The sequence below is a fragment of the Engraulis encrasicolus genome, chromosome 5 (genome assembly GCF_034702125.1).
Source record: "Engraulis encrasicolus isolate BLACKSEA-1 chromosome 5, IST_EnEncr_1.0, whole genome shotgun sequence".
Taxonomy (NCBI): domain Eukaryota; kingdom Metazoa; phylum Chordata; class Actinopteri; order Clupeiformes; family Engraulidae; genus Engraulis; species Engraulis encrasicolus.
This window is the reverse complement of record NC_085861.1, coordinates 56,605,138-56,618,349: the sequence shown is the minus strand read 5'-3', so window position 1 is coordinate 56,618,349 and position 13,212 is coordinate 56,605,138. Positions and strand designations below refer to the sequence as shown.

At 40.7% G+C, this 13,212-nt stretch overlaps 1 protein-coding gene across 1 annotated transcript in view; it reads left to right on the top strand.

The window, feature by feature from the left end:
• LOC134448706 (angiopoietin-1-like) overlaps positions 1–11,614 on the top strand; it is a 13,836-nt gene extending 2,222 nt beyond the window's left edge. Inside the window, exons 2-9 of the mRNA XM_063198358.1 lie at positions 2,049–2,201; positions 3,008–3,129; positions 4,220–4,452; positions 4,711–4,838; positions 5,956–6,057; positions 7,223–7,389; positions 10,218–10,348; positions 11,424–11,614. Coding sequence (XP_063054428.1) covers positions 2,049–2,201; positions 3,008–3,129; positions 4,220–4,452; positions 4,711–4,838; positions 5,956–6,057; positions 7,223–7,389; positions 10,218–10,348; positions 11,424–11,596 — 1,209 coding nt within the window. The 3' untranslated portion in view covers positions 11,597–11,614. The remainder of the gene's footprint in view (positions 1–2,048; positions 2,202–3,007; positions 3,130–4,219; positions 4,453–4,710; positions 4,839–5,955; positions 6,058–7,222; positions 7,390–10,217; positions 10,349–11,423) is intronic.
• The last annotated feature ends 1,598 nt before the right edge of the window (positions 11,615–13,212 follow it).

Genomic DNA, 13,212 nt, shown 5'->3' with positions numbered 1-13,212 from the left:
GACCTACCTTTGAGAGCGTCCTTGAAGCCAGAACATACTGACAGGCTGGTGTTTCTGGCCAGAAATCTGTCCACCTAAGTTTCATGCTATTGCCTTTACATAAGCATTACAATTCATTTTATTTTGCTTATCCCGTATATAGTTCATTCTTGGCTATATTTCATGTTGTTATAATTTTCTAAAAAATCTGCAAAAAATCAATAATCGTGATTAATAATCGTGATTACGATTTTGACCAAAATAATCGTGATTATGATTTTTTCCATAATCGTGCAGCCCTAAAGAACCACCAGCAGCGATAAACACTTGGTTGAGTGTGTGAGCACACACTCAATGTACGTTATATGCAATGCAGAGTGTTTTGGCAAGGGCAACTGATTCTGCCCCTTGCCTGAGCCCTAGTGATGACAATAGACTTGTCCTTTTTCTCATTTCAAGTTTCATAAAGGGTTAATCATTAGGTTTTCATCATGGCTTGACTTTCAATTTTTATTGTGTATTTCCTGCATTTACAGTATGCTGGCCATTCACAAATTTAGTTTGGGCCTTCAAACTCATTTCGGTTCAGGGCCCACATACAATCAATTTGATCTCAAGTGAACCAGACCAATAATGTAATTGGGTGGGAGACGTGACGCCTTGTTTTTTCGTAACATTGGTTAAAAACCTCCAAAACTGTTATTTTCCTTTAAAAAACAAATGTCAATGAAAGAAGATGTGGTACATTATGTTCCATATTAGTCTTAGATGAGAAGAAACATTTTTGTTAAGATTTATGTAAAGGTTTATATGTCAAATTTCCTGCGGTGTGACTGTAACATTAATGAAACAATATATAATATAATATATATAAATTAACCAACAACATTTTGAATAATGTATGAAGCATTTGGCATGATTGCATAAATCTTAACTTTAGATTAAGATATGTGAATGTGGAAAAAACTCAAGACAGTAATATTAACTACAAGTTCAATTTCGTAACACAAATTGCGTCCTGTGGGGTGACATGTATGTCAATGTTTGTGAATGGGCAGCTGCAAGGCCAACTACAAGGGTCTTAAAGACTGGCTCCTAACCAGTCAGTACCTCAGGTATTGGAGAGTGCTGTGGAAGTTTAAGGTGACTCTTAACCTCTTAATATGTCTTCATATTGCAATCTTTCTGTCACGCAATGCTTAGGTTCATTTTATGGTGTCCTGTGGTGTGACTGCTCTTATAGGAGGAAAAAAAAGCTTTTTTATTAATGAAAACATATATTAAGATTAAACACAATATCATTATCAAGTTAGCATGAGCTCAGATGTCAGTCATGTATACAAAAGGATTAAAATGGCCATAATGCAGTGAATTCCCTGTGGTGTGACTCCATTTTCCTGCGGTGTGACATGCCTATGCTATGTGTTGATGGAGGACACATTTTCCCAAAAATGGCAAAAATAAGGTGAAATTCCACAGACCACTAAGTGCTTTATTTTAATCTATTTTTTCCCAATTTTTATCCATAATTTTTTTCAGGAATTTGAAAAACTTTTTTTTTTTTTGCGTTACGCCCTTAAACGTCAACCACCCAATTGCAAAATAGGCCAATCGCAAATTTCGCCTTCATATCAGAATGGCTTTGCTAGTCAATACTTACCCTCGAGGTGGATGTCAGTGGAAATATCAGGAGCACTGACTGTAAATGACAAAAAAGACAAATTTGTCCACAAGTCTTGAAAAACCTGAAATCTCAGACACCCGCAACACCTTTGTAATAGCTACAAGTCTGGGCCCAGGTTAAGCCATCTGGCAGGCCGCATCCGGCCCCCAGGCCTTATGTTTGACACCCCTGATTTAAATGAATAGACCAATATTTACTGGTCTAACCAGAGTAGGTTTTGCAATGCACCCAAAGATGTCTACGACTAGTACCTAATTCAAAATGGCGGATCCACCACATGGGGAGACTCCACTTATTGATGTATGAAAAGTTTTCCAAAACAAAATGAATACTAAGAAGATTAAGACATTTTAAAGGAATTGATTGACTATGACTGCTCTTTTAGATTGAGGACTTGGTGAGACACAACTTTATTGAGCGGGCTAGCAGCAGACTGAAGAGACCAGACGATATGGCTGCCTCCATCCTGGACCTGAGCACCAGTCTGCTCCGACAGGGAGCCAAACACACGCAGAAGCTGATGGATGTGAAGATACGGGTGAGTAGGCCTAAGTAAGCAAGTAAGTTTAATTTCTATAGCACATTTAAGATTCAAGATATTTTTTATCCGCCTCAAGGGAAATTTGTCTTAGACACACAGTACATAGGCCTATAGCTGCTGCATAACCCACAATAAATTACTCAACACACACACACACACACACACACACACACACACACACACACACACACACACACACACACACACACACACACACACACACACACACACACACACACACACACACACAGACATAAGGTGTCATAGAAATGCATAAAGTGTTGCAAACTAGGAGGATTTGAACCTGACTCACCAGATCAATGTACTGTAGGTTCACATTGCTCCACATATACATCTGGCAAGGCTACATTGGAGATGCAAGGACATATCAGGGACATATCCGATTGTGCATAGAGTGAAATCATCATTGCACCTCAATGCCCTCAAAACAGTTCATGCTTTAAAGATTGAATGTGTGGTCAATTCTACAACACGGTTGCAATGACATGTAACCCATCATTATTGTCTAAAAGAAACAGTCACTTCTCTACATCACATCAATGAAGATGTGTGTACAGTATATTCAGTATGTTGAAGCGTGCACTGTCGGCCAATGTTCCAGATGGATGTGTGGAGCTGAGTGCAAACCCTCAGTATGAGTTAAGTTAGTGCATGAGTATGATTAGAACAGGTTGCAGTATGTATAGTTGTAAATGGTGGCGTTTTGTTGTTAATTTTATGCTTGTATGGGAACTTCCATAATGTTTGCATATTTTTGCATGTTGTTGATGTATTTCCTGTAGGCTTTGGACCAGACGTCTAGACTGGAGCTTCAGCTGCTGGAAGACTCTCTTGCAAAAAACAAACTCGAGTCCCGTCTGCTTCAACAAAGCCATGACATCTCCAAGCTCAGCAACACAAATAAGTAAGTAGTATAGAGCAGGGGTTCCCAAACTTTACCACAAGGACCCCCATATACCAGTAGATTTCAGCCAAGGCCCCTGACATGAGCCATGCCACACTCATTTTTCCTGTGCACCGCATTTCACAAGTTGATGTAATTTGTGCATCCCCTTGCAAATACAGCAGGAAGCATAATAAATAAAGTGCGGCGTAGCGTGTAAATGTGGCCATTTCAAAGGGTAGACTAGAAACCATGGTTGTTAACTAATGGGGATATTGTTTTACTTATTTTTATTTTGGTTTACTTTAGTTAGTTAATTTATTAATTCATTTATTTTGTTTTGCGATACCTTTCCTGCCAAACTGCTGCGCCCCCCCTAGTACCCTCTTGCGGCCCCCCAGGGGTCCCTGGCCCTCACTTTGAAAACCATTTATAGACATTTATGATGCATCATCTGAGATCAGGAAACACAGAAGAAGGGATCTCTTTTTTAATCACCTGCATCAAATGCACAACCTACGCAAAATGAGTGAATGTCAGGCTTTGTTTAACTGTACCTCCAGAAGCCACATGATTTGTTGACATGACCAACTTAGTGTTCGTATGAAAAGAACTGTACTCATGCACTAAGCTTAGGTGTATTCAGTATTTTCCACACAAACTTTGTGCTGTTGCTTACATCCTGTAATGTAATACCAGATTACAAGATTTTAGATCTTAGTTCTAACTTCTCTTTAGAATGTCTCTGGTAATACCACTGCAGTAGCCTATGTGTATGAGAGAATCTTACATAGCTTCAGGGACTGCAACCAGTATCCTGTACCCTGTCAATGGACTGGACTGTGCTGCCAGAGAGAGTAGAGAGAGAGAGAGAGGTTCCATTGGCCCATTGTTTCCGGGTTCTATTATTGCAAGGGGGAGTGGGGGGAAATCCCCCTTTAGGCAGACCTATGCAGACCTAAGGACTGTTCTATTCAATGCTAGGAGCATTATGACATGCCCTTTTAGGCAGACCGGAACCTGGTCACATTAGGTGCCCATAGCAACCTATTACAATGGCATATCTCTATATGCTTAAAGAATAAAGAATCTCTGGTGCTGCCATTGCCAGTGCCCTGGAGCGACGGCTGCGTGAGATGGAGCGTGTGCAGCAGGCTCAGCTGGCGGTGCTGAGGGAGGAGCGCGGCGGCCTGCAGGGGGCGTCAGAGCGCCAGAGGAGACTTATCCAGCAGCTGCAAAGCCACCTGGGCCTGGTCGCCCACGACAACCACCTGCTGCACAGCCAACAGCAGCAGCTCAGGCACACCATCCAACACCTGCAAGGCGTCTGCTCCAAACCAGAAGGTATCAGCAGCAATGGGAGCAACAACTACACCACAGCCTCCCTGTCTCTGAGACAAAGTCCTTTTTGGAAACCAATAAAGAAACCTAAACCTAAACCTTTCAACACCTGCAGGGCGTATCAGCAACAATAGGAGCAACCACCATTACCGGTTTTCCATTATGAGATCAATTTCTATTTAAAGGAAGATAAAGAAATGTGTTTATATTTCAAATCCAAAGTATTGGTCATATGTAAATGGTTCTTTTTCGCCTCAACAGTGGCTTTAAACAGCGTACATCAGGCCGATGAACTGGGGGAGTTTCGTGACTGTGCAGACGTTTTCCTCGCTGGCTTCAATAAGAGTGGAGTCTACAGCATTCACTCAGGAACGCAATACACTGTACAGGTGAGATCCCCATCACGTCCTGCGATTCCTCTTTTCTTCTGGCTTGGCTGAGGTAACAATATGCCAGTACGAGGTGGGAAAGGAGGCTGCATCGAAATGTTAGTCCTGCTTGCACCACAATAAAAAATGACAAAAATGTATCCCTGTGTGCTCCAGTCTTCCTTGGCCCAGTCTTTCTTGTTTCCTATTGCCAGTACAACAGTTCAGTTTAGTTTCATTTTGTTTAGGTATTTATTTATTTATTTATTTACACTCAGCATACAATGACATAAGTGCTGTGCAAGTAAAGAAATACATGAATAAATAATTTAACATAAATTCTGTGTGAGAAGCAATCCAAGACAATGTCCCGTTTGTACTCAGCAAAATCTTATTACGGTGAACCTAAAGGCGAGTTGACATCAGTCTGCAGGCCTCCGCCCACTGGTTAATGTTGGCCTGACGTCAACCCAAAGAGGGTGAAAATGCTTGCGAAACCAAACCACCCATAAAAATAGAATGGCAGATGCTGACTGATATGAGACATCATGGCACGCATTTGTCTCTGAAGCTTATTTGCTCATAATGTTCACCGACAAGACCATTTGTGTTCCATATCCACCACATTCTTGCATCCATTAGAATTAAATAAATATAATTATATAATTAGCATTGTATTATTGTAATAGTATTAGCTTTACAAAGCTTGAAAGTTGGGGGTGATTCTGAGGGCCTGGCATTGACAAGGGGAGATTTAGTAATATTCTTTTAAAAAGTATTGCCCTCATGAATCTGAGATCGTGGTGCTCAAGATTCCTAGCAGCAGCCCTTGTACTATATGTGTCTAGTACTGTAGATATGGCATGGTAAGGTGAGGTTATTAATTAGTACTTACCTTAATTTCCTCTGGGTTTAATAAATGTTACTCTTCTCTACTCTGCTCAATGGGCCCTGTCAGGCCGGTGGTCACTGCTATGGCACTTGTTGCTCTGTACTGTCCATGTACTGTAGGTATACTGTTACACTTATTAATATGATTATGATGATATCTATTGCTATTGCTATTGCTATTGTTGTTGTTGCTGTTATTATTATTATTATTATTATTTTTATTTTTTTTTTAAATTATTATTATTAGGTGTACTGTGACATGGAGACTGCAGGTGGAGGGTGGACAGTGATCCAGAGGAGACAGGACGGCACTACAGACTTTCACAGGACCTGGAAGGAATATAAAATGGTATTGGGGGGGCATATACAGTATATTACATACATATACAGTATATTTTCATTCAGGCACATTAGTTTTGTATGTTCCTACAGTATACCCCTACCCTAAAGTCTATACAGTGTTTTGTTCATATTTTTTTATATTCGTGTATGTGTGTGCATTAGGGGTGGGCGATATATCGAGATTTAAGATATATCGAGAAGGAGAAACATATCAAAGTAGATTTTGGCATATCAAATTTATCTAGATAAGTGATACACTTTTAAAATTCTGAGATTGCCAGAAGCAAATTCTCTTCTCTTGCACCAGAGCGCGCTTCTGCCTTCCGTCTGTGGCTCGGTTACCATAGAAATAATAGAAATACAAGAAGAGAATGCTCCAATTCCACTATGCCGTTACTTCGATTTGTCAAATTTCTGACTGCACAGCCGCAGCCCAGACAGTTCTGTCTCGAAGCATATATATAAATGCCAGTTTTCTGCTATTTATAAGTTTTATGTAGTTTTTTGCCTTTTTTAGGGGGAATTGAAAATTTCGAGATATATATCGTATATATCGAGATATAGGCAAAATATATCCAGATTTTTTTTTTTTCTCCATATTGCCCAGCCCTAGTATGCATGCATGCATGTGCACGCGTGTGACAGGGATGTGTTTTTTGCAGGCTGGTATGCCTATATTCTGTATTGTGTGTGTGCGTGTGTGCGTGCGAGCACGCATGCATGTGCGTGTGTGTGCTTTACTATTGTTTTATTCCTATATTCTGTATCGTGGGCGTGCAAACTTATAGGGTAGTGTAGAGTAGAGTACTTTTATTAATGCCGAAGGAAATTAAGGTGTCTGTCAGGTAACATAAATACACAAATACAAAACATACACAGAGAGTACCACCATCCACCTTACATACACACATTCTCTCTCTCTCACTCACTCACTCACTCACTCACTCACTCACTCACTCACTCACTCACTCACACACACACACACACACACACACACACACACACACACACACACACACACACACACACACACACACACACACACACACACACACACACAAACGGAGGTGATTGGGTATCATGTTGCATTCACACACACTCACTCCCAAATAACAAAAAAGAATCAAATTAAGATGCATGTGTTTGTGTGCGTGTGTGCGTGCGTGTGACAGGGTTTTGGGAGTGTGTCTGGAGAACACTGGCTGGGGAATCAGATTATCTTCCTGTTAACCAGCCGGAAGCCGCATTCCATGCGGGTAGAGCTGACTGACTGGCAAGACCAGCGGGCCTTTTCTCACTACCAGTATTTCCGCATCAGCAGCGAGAAGGAAAAGTACAGGTATGCTTTTGAGCAGTCCACTGTCTCACTCACACACGCACGCACACACACAAACAAGCACACACACACACACACACACACACACACACACACACACACACACACACACACGTGCACACACACACACACACACACACACACACACACACACACACACACACACACACACACACACACACACACACACACACAAACATGTGCACACTCACACACGCACAATACAAAATAAAGCCCTACAAAACAACACTCCCAAAACCTTGTCACAGACACACACATGAATATCTTTCAGACAGTCCACGGTCTAGCGATTGGAATGCCTGGTAAACAAAGATAAACAATACTCTTCCCTGTCCAGTAACTGACTCTATTCATCCATCTAATCCAACCTGTTTTCAGTTTTGGTTTGTAGGCATGTTGCATATGCCTGACGAAGATCCAGGGTGATCGAAACGTTGCTGTTTTAATTTAATATACTTTATTTTTTTGGAGCTGAGTCCACAGTGTGCAGACCTACCTTCTTCAACAATCGTAGGCATGTTATCACTGGTCTTTGTGGGAAATTATCTATGCAGTCAATTTGATCAAGTTATCAGATTACCCAAAGCATCATATAACACACACACACACACACACACACACACACACACACACACACACACACACACACACACACACACACACACACACACACACACACACACACACACACACACACACACACACACACACTGCTGCTGTTGTACTTGATAGACCTTTTTAATATTTATTTTTCTTCAAAATGCTACTATTACTATGTCAGAACGCTATAAAGGACTCTTTAGGAAAAGCAAAAAAGCACAACAATTACCTCTTAATGTATGTTCTCTACAAGTCTTCTGTTGTCCAGTCTTGCACTTTAAATGTCTGTATGAGCACTGTCTATGTCCATACTGTCTTAAGTCCATGTATAAGTACTGTATATGTCTATACTGTCTATGTCCTTACCTAGATTAGTCTATGTCTGTATGGGAAAGCAAGAAATGTCATTTCAAATTCTTTGTATGACCAGTGCATGTAAAGAAATTGACAATAAAACCTACTTGACTTGATAATGATCTATTGCAGCGGTTCCCAAACTTTTTCCCCTTCGCACCCCCTTGTACATTTCAGTGTGGTTCGCGCACCCCCTAAGCGAATATTTTGATGTGCTGATGGCCACGCAAGTATGATTCACTGTGCATTCACAGCACATTATGCACAGTTGTTTTGGGGAAACCTATTTTCCAATAAAAACTCACATATCCACCATTGCTCTATTAGGCTTGCGCACCCCCAGGAGTGCACGCACCACAGTTTGGGAAACCTTGATCTATTGGTTTTATCATAAAATAAGTAAACAAGTACTTGATGCTTGTCTGCTTTAGGGGCCTTTGCAACCCTTTTGGAAATATGTGAAGGCAAGTATGAGAGCTTGAGGCAATCAATGAAAATCGCTTCAGGGACTCTGAGTATTGGAACATGCTCTACTGTACACAGAATATTTGACCATTTACATGTAATCATTTATTCATTCATTTCATTCAGTTTCATCTTCGCTGTTTTGACTATTCAAATATTCGCATCACACAGAAGAGCATTAGTACTCGACGTGTAGAAAATAAGTGTATGGGTTGATGACATTTTAGTAGTAGCACAGGTCTCAGTAGTCAGGGTGGTGCAACCACATCTAATGCCACCATTGTGGATTATATTGGGACTTTTTAGCAGATTATAGGGAAGCATCATTCATTTCTGTACTGTACATTAATTACCAATTGTATATTAATTGAAGCCCTGAGACGAAGATCCATACAAATCCACATTTTCACATTTTGAACCATGGCCATTAGCTGTGGTTGTACCACATGATGTCTGAGCCCAAAAAAGCATCATTGACACATACTGCCACACAAAGGCAAAGTGCAGTAACAAGGAAAACATTGAAATTGAGAATAATCATCTTCAAAGCCTTGATATTAGGTTGAATATTGTAGTTACTGCAAATTTGACATAGCAACATCTCTGAAACGGGACACGTTTGGACCACAAGTCTTTGTCACAAGATCAGGAAGGCGTAATGAAGATTTTTTCCAGTCTAAAGTCAATTTTTGACAAAATATGTAGTTCATGCACTTTGCTTTTGTATGGCAGCATATACAGTAAACACATATCCTTGTGGCCCTCAGCTTGTCTGACGTCTGAGCCCCAAACAAACACCATTGACTAGGGTGACCATCTCCGTGACAGCAAAAAGGAGGACATATTTTTGGATGAGGGGGTGGGGGGTCCTACCCCAAGAAAATGTGTGTTTCTTAGATGCAATTTCATGCATTTTAATGCATTTTAATCAATCAGGCGTACAGCTTAAATGAGTATGCCACTATTTTGGGGCTTAATACAGTTAAAATCGTTGGCCAGGGTTTATAAAGGTGTTAAAGTGTCTTATTTTTCATGTAAGCCGTTGGGAGCATGTCGCTAAGCTAGTGAAAGTCAATGCATCCGTGTAGCATGCTACAGTGATCCATTGACTTTCACTAGCTTAGCTACATACTCCCTCTTTTAACTTGTCTTAAAGCAAGACAACGCTTAACATGGAAAATAAGACACTTAACCACCTTTATAAACCCCAGCCAACGATTTTAACTGTATTAAGCCCCAAAATAGTGGCATACCCCTTTAATGCTGTGTCTTACGCTGGACAAGGCACTGGACAAGGCACTGAAAAGGTGGACGGTCGGTCCTAAAGACGGACGTCTGGCCACCCTATCATTGACCCATATACAGTACACCTATATCCTTGTGGCCCTCAGGTTGTCTGTGCAGGGCTACAGGGGGACTGCTGGGAGACTGAGCAGCCTGGTGATGCCCGGCGCAGCCTTCAGCACCAGAGATGTGGACAACGACAACTGTGTCTGCCAATGTGCAACACTACTCAGCGGAGGCAAGTGTATACATGGGCTCGCAGTGTTTGTAAACACGACAAATGTAAACACGGCACTTTTATGTATTCATGCATTCTATTTTATTTTTCTCTATCTATCTTAGTTTTTCCTGAGCAATAGCTCAAGGACAGAGTATGTGCAATATCTAGGTTTGTATTATTTCTTTCTTGTATTTCTGTCTTCTGGGCCAAAACTGGAACGTTGTGTGCACTAACAATGGTTGTCTGTCACCCTGGGGTCCGTTTCTCGAAAGCGTCTTTGCTATCGTCGTTAGCAAAGTCTTTCGTGACTCAACGACTCAACTGCATCTTGACAGCGATGCTCACCACTAAATCCAAGGGAATGGTGTTATGTCGTAAGACGGTCTTAAGACGGTTAGCAACGACAATAATCGATAAACGGACCCCTGTTTAGTATATGTTTGTTTGTTTCTTTGTGGTCCTTAAAGGAGCACTCCTACCAATTTCAATATGCTGTTGTATTGGTCACGCTACGCCTGACTTGTCAGTACCCGGTGATGCTGCATTTTTTTGGCTCAGCCCTTTCCGAGATATGAGCTATTCTAATGGGGGCAGCTTTTGTTTACATTTTTAAAAATCTTAACATAGGCCTACTCCAAATATTTTTCCAAAAGGTATCGCTGTTTGCTAGTTGTCTGCTGATGTTGCATAACCTTTTGGATGTTTTTGGGAATAAATCAAGATGTTTTTTAATGTAAACAAACACCTGCCCCCATTACAATGACCAGGATCTCAGAAAAGGCTGAAGAAAAAGAAAAAAATGTCATGTACTGGCAAGTCCATGGTAGTGTGAGCAATGAGCATTACAACTGCATGTTGAAATTGACTGAAGGTACCCTTTAAGTCTTGTCTGTTGTGGTGATCTGATGTTAACTGTGAATCAATAAGAAGAGACAATAAAGGATAATCTAGATATAAATCTAAAGATTCGAACCTGCTGCAGCCCTCTGATCCAAATGTTAAGATGCCAACCAATGCTGAAATGTGCTGAAATGAGACATCAGCACTTGGTTTACACTATTAAAGATGTTTCTCCTTTTGTCTCCCCATGCAGGCTGGTGGTTTGATGCCTGTGGTCCGTCTAACCTCAATGGAGTCTACTATAGCAAAGGCCATAAGACCGGCAAGCTCAACGGCATAAAGTGGCACTACTTTAAAGGCCCGGGTTACTCCCTCCACAAAACAACAATGATGATCCGACCTGTGGACTTTGGGCTCAAAAACTAAACCAAAAATTGGCCACTACGTCTTTTTCTTCTTCTCAGTTAGACGTGTAGTGGTAGGAAATGTCTTCTGCCATAATGTCGGCCGGGGAACCTCTGTGCTATCTCGTTGGTGGTGACACATAATAATAATAATAATAATAATAATAATAATAATAATAATAATAATAATAATAATAATAACTTGGTTTTATATAGCGCCTTTCAAGTAACCCAAGGTCGCTTTACAAAAGGAGAATGGGCAGGGGAATAAAGGGAGAGGAGAGGAGGGGGTAGAGGTGGGGTTGGGGGGCAGGGTGGTTAAAGACCATAGGCCTCAGTGAATAAGTGTGATTTTACGTGCTTCTTGAACGTAGCCAGTGTGGTGGCTTGGCGGATATGGAGAGGTAGACTGTTCCAAAGGGTGGGGGCAGCAACACAGAAGGCTCTGTCACCAAAAGTCCGTAGCCTAGAACGGGGGATGACAAGCGGGTCCTTGCCAGAGGACACATACCTCAACAACCTGTATGGTTGGATTCCCTTTTATCAGTCTCTCTTTTATCTGTGAGTGTTTTACTGCTGATGAACCATGCAAACAAAACATCACTTTGTCCATATTTCTTAATTTTGCATCAAAGTACCTTAGTCGCTTCTATAATTAATATATTGTAAATACTGTAATATGGCATGTTGTACATTAAATTGTTAAATATTACAATATTATATTAAATCTTAAATATTACATCAGGTAGGCCACCACAGATTTAAATAGCTTTATGGCTTACTGTGGTACTGGTACTATCCTGTACGTGTACATGGCCCCTATTAAATAAGCCAATAAACCAAATTAAACGGAAACACTTTATTTTAATGGTTCACTATTACAGTGGATCTACCACATTAGGTACAGTGTAATGTTTAATACCATGCAATACCAGCATAACACCATCCATGTACCAATTTTGTACTTGCATCATGTACAAGTACATGTTAAATACAGTTAATTAACTTCTCCTGCTCTTTTAGCTGTTCTCTTAGTCTGTTGACACTTCAAGATCCAAGCTCCAAGCTAGCAATCATCATTGAAGCTTATTGGACCACGTACAGTATACGCTAGCTGAACCCATAAGATTATATTTAAGGTAGAATTTGCGTTGCACGGCTGGAATTACAGGACAACACTATTTAACAACTACAATTCAAGGGGGAGTAAAATGAGCTTGTTTCCATCATGTACGATCACAAGAGCTGGCCATCCGCGTTCACATACGATAATGTTCGGGAAAGCGAAGACGTTTGTAGAATCCATCGTTTATGTTGCATTTAGGCCTAAGATCCATTGTTAGCAGGACACACCCCTGGTTGGCTCCTTTAGGGTACCCAAACGTGTGAAAATTATGTTTGTATGTATGCATAAAAAAACATGCAGGACAGAACCATGCACAAATAAAATGGGACATAACAAAAAAATGCAGAAATGAGCAAGATATTCATGTCAAGTCATGTCGGCTTAATTGTCAATTTCTTCACATGCACTGGTCATACAAAGAACTGAAATTATGTTTCTCACTTTCCCATGCAGAACAACTTTCCCTATACAAAACACATACAGACATTTGAAGTACAAGACTGGGCAAAAGA